Here is a 6,865-nt window from a genome sequence, read left to right as displayed (position 1 = left end):
TGAAGGGGCAACTGGGCAGATATACAAATGGCCATTTCTATATGCTAAATATCTCATTTTTCTTAGATTTTCCTTAGCAGTAATGCAGGTCCATTTTCACACATTCATGGTTTCCATACTTTAGTATTATCAGAGCGCAAACTGTCTTTTTTTGCATTCCAATAGGTGGCGCTGCGCTAGAGTTTGTCTCCTTTCCTGGAGAGACAATTTGAATATTTTCCAGAGGGGCATGGCAGCTTTAAGTCCCCTTACTGGCAGCCAGACTGGCTTGCAAAGTCTCCTTAAGGAGAATAGTCTTCTCCGTGGTCCCCACAAAGCTTCTCATGAGCCAGATCAGACACCCCATATTTTGCACTGACGAGGGGCAAGCACCCCGAAACACCGTGTCTGCAAATTGGGATTCTGATCTGGCATATATCCTAGGTCATATGGAAAGGATTGTTAAAAATCCACATTTGACTTTTAGGATCGCTACTTCCAATAGGTGGCGCTGCGCTAGAGTTTGCCTCCTGTCCTGGCGAGAAAATTTGAATTTACATGTACACTGTAAGACGGGCTTGTACAGGTCTAGAAAGAGAACATGCCATGTTAGTGGCCGACTGAAGGGGAGATCAGGTCATCATGCCAGGGGTGAACACAAGACATCAGAACAGCAGTTAAGAAGTTGACAGAAACTGGTTTATTTGCTTACTGCCATTATCAGTGCAGGCACAAACCCTAGAACATAAAACGGCTGCATCCTCTAGACGAAACCAGAACACAGGTCGGTGTGACGGGCAGCGGGGGCTTCAATCACCTCCCCAATGAATCCTGCTATATCCCCTATACCATGCTCACGGGTGCAGCGGCAACTGGTGACGAAGACTGCTGAGATCTCTGATCAGAGGGGCCCCAAGTCTACGTCAGGATGTCATGGGCCTGATGTTCTACCAGCATCTCCATGCTCTTCACATCCGTGCACCAGAACTCCAAGCGGTCTTTCATACCTTTGATCTGAAAAATAAAAGGCCAATAACTTAAATGGCTGTTCAGTGGAGAGAAGTTGTCACCAATCTACCGGATGGTAGATTACTGCTAGATTGGTGATGGAGTGACACCGCCACGCACCCTCCAGGCGACGCCGCTGCGCACACATCCGTCTGCAGCTTTGTTCTCTAAAGTACTGCTGAGCACAGTGCTTGGGATTTTTTGGGGGCATCGCTATGGAGAATGAATGGGGCGGTGGTCGAGCCTAGCAAGCACACGCTACTATTTAAAAAGTAATGAGTGCCCTATTCTGCCAATAAGTGGGGTTCCCAGCAGTATAACATCCCCCACCAATCAATATTATTATGATAATGTTATTGCCCATCCTATGGATAGGTGATGAGTTCTCTTCACCGGAAAATACCTTTAACATCTTGGTTAACAAACATGTACTATTTTAATTGGGTAAGCAAAGTCACGCATTCAAAACGTTAATCTATTAGTTAGAAAGTAATGCAGCTATAAAGAGCATGTCATACTATGGAGGTCTGGGCAAGTCTATGCATTTCATGGTCTGTCTGTTCAATTAAAGAAAAATGTGTAACCCCCCCAGCCCCCCTTCCGCCTCCATCAGTCTCGTAGGCTTTAAATGGACTGGCACTAACCCCATAGACTGATGGAAAATCCCATACTGCAGTCCGGCAATCAAGGGTAAAGGAGGCTCAGGATCAGTGGGGATCAAAGAAGTCAGAGTCTCAAAAGTAGGGCCCTCAAAAATCAGACTGTGGATAGGTAAAAAACAAAGGTCCTTTGAATTAAAAGTTCCTTTAAATATGGGTATTCCATCAGACATGAAATATTCATAGTAAGTATTGCCAAACCTCCATTCATTTTCTCTTTCCCAATGAGGCAGGCACCTCAGGGAACAGTTTTCAAAATAAGGGTAGGACCACAAGAGGTGACCCAGATCCTGTACAGATGCCATAAATATATCTGACCCCATTACTTTCACTAAATCACTGGCGTCCTGTAGTGAAATCCCCTGATCAGTTTATTTAGGATAAATATGGAACGAGGTAAACGGCATCATCTGAAATATCAGGACAGAAGCGGATTTCATACCTGCTGCAAATCAAGGACGCGAGGCTGAACCCACGTAATGTGCACTCGCTTATCCACTTCATCAATGCTTCCCCGCAGCAAGCCCACCGAGAGCGCCTTCATGACAAGAAGCTCCACCTGCGACAATACAGACAATAGGCGACAATACAGACAATAGGTGAAGGCCGAGTGCTGGAGGATACGTTAACCCCAGGCATTTCCTCGTACAATATGATAACGGTATCACAATATTCCATGTGAAACAATCTGAGATTAGTATTTCTAAAGGTACATGGTTGGGGTTCTCAGGAATAACTGGGTGCAAAATGGTTTACATTATGTGTGATGTGCTCATCTATTGAACTGATCATTGGCAGAATCGAAAAATACTGAAGGTTTCACAAACCAGTAAACTAAAATCCCACTAGAGGAAGGTCTGACAAATCTGATGCCGAAATGTGGTCATAGGCCAGGAGTGGCCAATTATTTTATTGAGGGGCCACATGAGAGACCATGACTGATGTGGAGGGCCGAATCAAGAGGATGAAATTAATTCTGCTCAATATTTGTTTTTTTAGCACTTAATATTGTACAGAATTATCTCTGTTAGATCACTAAGACTACATGTCACCACAGGGCTTAATGTTCTTGTTCAACATTCCCGCCAATGCTCTTCTCTGGTCTGTGCCGTGTAGACTGAGGCTCCGCACAGCAGGCGCGTTCTAGTTACATCATCATCGCACCTGCTGTGCGGAGATAGTCGCACAAGCTGAATGGTGGAGCCGTCTGTTCCATGTTCTACCACTGAATTCACTGGTATCTACATCCTGAGGATGTAGGTATTGATGAAAATTAAGACATCAACTGGGGGGAGCGGCACACCGACTCCAACCCTTAGGCCATGTGCCCACGGGACGCTCGTACCTGCGGATATATTCACAGGTACGGCCGCATGTATCCCGCAGCTGCCCGCTGGCAGCTATTTTTAGCTGCGAGTTTCCAGCGGAATAGCTGCGGGAAACATGCGGAGATTCACGCGATTTACCTGCGGACGTCCCGGCCTCTATCTCCATAGCGGAGGGCCGGGATCTCCGCAAGTAAATCCGCATGAATAATTGACATGCAGTTAGGTGCGGCTGAGGGATCTCCGCAGGAGATTCCGCAGCGTGGACACAGACACTCCCCATGTCCCATAGGGTAACATGGGGAGTGCCTGTACATGCTAGAACCTGCGGATTTATCTGGAAAATCCAGAGAAATCCGCAGGTTTTCCGCGGCAAACTCCGCAGCAAAAAGCTCCCGTGGGCACATGGCCTTAAGTGGTTTCGGGAAAATGGGCCAGATAGGAAAACCCAAAGGGGCTGGATGTGGCAATTTGCCCGTGTGAGGTGTGGAGGGATGATAAACGGCCCCTAATGTGTTTAGAAAGTTAATTTATGGGCTCAAAGCAGTGTGATGGGATATTTTGCAGAAGCATATGGGCACTGTATGACAGGTCTAAATAATCTGCACATGCCACTGTATGGTGCCTCCCATTAACCATTTTCTCCTAGAAGCAATAGCTCCATAACAAGGCACCTGATGCTGGATGTCAAATTCTTTTTGTAATAGATTCATATGGGGATTAACCCTTTAGGTGTGCCACTACAGGCTCATAGCATGGACCCATACTGCACAACTGCAAAAATGGCCGCGTGCCAAGGTCCAGGTGAAAAGGTAAACACAGACCAAAAAACACATGTGAAAAGATCTTTAAAAAAATATTTAAGCTTTACTCCAGCGTTTGATTGTTTTTTCCCACCGCTGAAGTGGTGCTTTCAATCCAAGTTTGCCAACCCCTCTTTTAAACTCACCATCCAGTGTTTTCACCTTTTATCACTGTTGCTTCCGGTAGTTTGTGACCTACCGGCTGCTCTAATGTTTCATGGAGCGGGCAGGAGGTCACAAATCAATACAAGTCTATGAGAGCCTCGTTCTGGCTGTCAGAGAGATGTAGTGAGTGCTTGTGATGTAACTTCTGATTTACGGCCAGTCAGAAGTTGGGATCACATATTGGTGCCGCAGGAAAAAAAAAAAAAAAAAAAAAAAAGATGAAAATGTTGGAAGAAAAGTATAAAAAAAAAAAAAAAGAGTAAAGGCAGGGGACTTGCATTAAAAGCACCACTCCAGCAGTGGGAAAAAAAAAAAGCAGGAGTGGTGCTATAACAGTTGTACAGAAGCGCAACTCACATCATTTACGTTGACCTGCGCGCTCTTCGCAATCTCTTCAAATGTCAGCTGACGATGATTCGCTGGCCGTGTGAACGTCATCTATGGAAAGACAAACACCGGACAGTCATTTACAGAATACAGTACAGTAGGACGAGTACAATACATTATTCTATAGACATCTAATAGTGATATTGCTTATGACATACTGCAATGAACAGGCTGCAGAGGTTGGGTACACCCAAAAATCACCCACCTCCATTAAACAGAGAAGCTGAATTTTCTTAAGTAACAGGGTTTCATTGGCAGCAAGATCAGGCTGAAGGCAAAAACAAAAACATGATAAAAGACAACGTGTCAGCAAGAAAGGGTGGAATGTAATAATAATGAACAAGACACAAACGTGGCCCCAAACCTGTTGTCCCCATGCAGTTTTCAAGGCTCTGAAGGTTTCTACATTGCCGCTGTTGAAGGCATAAAGCGTGTCTATCAGCCACTGCCGTTCAGACTTACGCAAGGACTCCAGCACTGGATGCATCAGCTGCGGAGAGATATCACAATGTACGCAATGAGTGAGATCACTAATGCTGGTCACAGCAGTTATGACAGTCTGACCACACTTGCATCTTAATACAGACTTCTGAGATGAAGCCTGTTATAATGGTGTTTAATAATCTGCAGTCTGGATGAAGCCCCAAGACTCCATGTTCTATATAGAATGTAAGGCTGGGGCCACACAGGCACTACAGTGATCCTCGCATGACACTCGGCTCACACTGGCAGCTTGCGATCGGATCACAGCTGCAGGGGGCGGGCCGGCACTGTGCAGGAGAGGGAGGGATTTATCGTCCTCTCTCCTCCGTTGCCAGCAACTGCCATTCTCGCTCTGCACTCACATGCCATTCTCGCTCTGCACTCACATTACACCGGTGTACCGCGAGTGCGGTGCAATTTTTCTCTTGTCCCATAGACTTGAATGGGTGCGTGTCTGACCTCCTTGCGCACAAAGCTAAAACTGAGGAATCTGTACTCCTACGGGAGGGTGTATAGCCAGAAGGGGAGGGGCCTTACACTTTTAAGTGTAGTTCTTTGTGCGGCCTCCAGAGGGCAGTAGCTATACACCCACTGTCTGGGTCTCCCAATTAGGAGCGAAAAAGAAACAAGGATCACATTGCACCTGCAGAATGCTGTGATTGTTTTCTCGGTCCAATTAGGGCTGAGAAACTAATCGCTCATGGGTGGTGGGACATAGGTTAATATTGGTCCGAGTGCAATGCGATGTTTTATAGCTTTCCACTCGCTCCGATTTTCATGCCGTGTGACTTAGGCCTAACAGTTACACAGCATGATTAAGTTTTCCAAGGAGCGCTCATTTCTCGATAATCCTACAATGTAAACAGATCAACGATCGCCCGATGAAAGAGGAAAATATTATTCAGTGCCCTATTGAAGTGGGGGCTACTAAACGCCAAACAAGTAGCTGATCACAGTCATTTAGTGGCACAGATCAGGTAATGTAATCAGACCCTTAGGGACCACTGATGTAAAATAATACACCATGAACAGTCACTACATATGTAGGGGGATCTTGTTTTTATATTAGGAAAGGTGCAACATCTTGTTAGCAGAGGATATGCAAATTAACTTACCAGTTCTCCGAAATTATAGACCCCGTCTCCAAGAAGACCTGCCAGCCCGAGAGTGAATGCCCGGTCCTGTTGCTCTGACACTGCAATTGGAGATTTACATGTCATGAAGGCCGATCATCAGATACTGATAGAACGTTTTTGGTGAGGTCCCTGAGGACAAATGTATGCACTATGCGATAAACATTACATTATCACTCCCAAGCAGCCATAAATGTACTTCATTCAAAACTAACAAATCCGAGCAGAGACCTAAATATTTCTATATAGGCTTAACGGATATCAGGAAAACAAGGGTTAAATACCCGCCTGTCAAAGGACAAGATGCACAGGTTGGGAAGAGGACATGCCAGGTAAGTATAATCAGAGTAGTTTATTGTGTATAAAACTTCTTCAGGACAAAAACTACTATAACTCAGTCTTAATGATTGTGGTGAAGAAGTGATACAGGACATTTTATGTTGCCTCATTTGAGACCTTCCTACAAAATCCGCCTGTCACTGGAAGAGCACAGCACAGGAAGGAGACTTCACAGAAAGTAAGAAAAAAGGAGAGGATCAAGTCCCAGGAACTTACCTGGCAAGTCTTTCAGTTCTGTGCAACCCAGGAATCGAAGAGCATCTTTGTAGTAGGAGGCATGATTTCCAATGGTCTGATAATACTTGCTGGACAGGTCATAGAAGCGGCTGTGCACGGATGTCACCCCGGCCAATGCTCCGAGCATCTCCTCCACACCTTCTATTGTTTCCTGCAAATAATAACACAAGCCGCACAGAAATCAATAAAAGAAATCGATAAAGTAAATTGCAAGCCAGAAGATACAAGGAGCTTCCGATGATTTCTACATAATGAATGGCGAGAAAAGGGCTTGACGGTAATGATACTGCGCCCAAAAAGCACAAGGGAATATTCCGGTGTGAGCAGATTTTTTTAACTCATTCACT

At 45.3% G+C, this 6,865-nt stretch overlaps 1 protein-coding gene across 1 annotated transcript in view; it reads right to left on the bottom strand.

Annotated features, from left to right (window-relative positions):
- Window positions 1-656: 656 nt before the first annotated feature.
- Window positions 657-6,865, bottom strand: part of PSMD13 (proteasome 26S subunit, non-ATPase 13) — a 67,520-nt gene continuing 61,311 nt past the window's right edge. The window contains exons 7-13 of the mRNA XM_075325180.1: window positions 6,498-6,669; window positions 5,925-6,004; window positions 4,691-4,816; window positions 4,532-4,594; window positions 4,297-4,377; window positions 2,089-2,205; window positions 657-993 (exon numbers count right to left, since the gene is read on the bottom strand). Of these exons, the coding sequence (XP_075181295.1) occupies window positions 898-993; window positions 2,089-2,205; window positions 4,297-4,377; window positions 4,532-4,594; window positions 4,691-4,816; window positions 5,925-6,004; window positions 6,498-6,669 (735 nt within the window). The 3' untranslated portion in view covers window positions 657-897. The remainder of the gene's footprint in view (window positions 994-2,088; window positions 2,206-4,296; window positions 4,378-4,531; window positions 4,595-4,690; window positions 4,817-5,924; window positions 6,005-6,497; window positions 6,670-6,865) is intronic.

This window comes from Anomaloglossus baeobatrachus, chromosome 10 (assembly GCF_048569485.1).
Source record: "Anomaloglossus baeobatrachus isolate aAnoBae1 chromosome 10, aAnoBae1.hap1, whole genome shotgun sequence".
Lineage (NCBI taxonomy): Eukaryota > Metazoa > Chordata > Amphibia > Anura > Aromobatidae > Anomaloglossus > Anomaloglossus baeobatrachus.
This window is presented reverse-complemented; position numbering and strand designations above follow the sequence as displayed.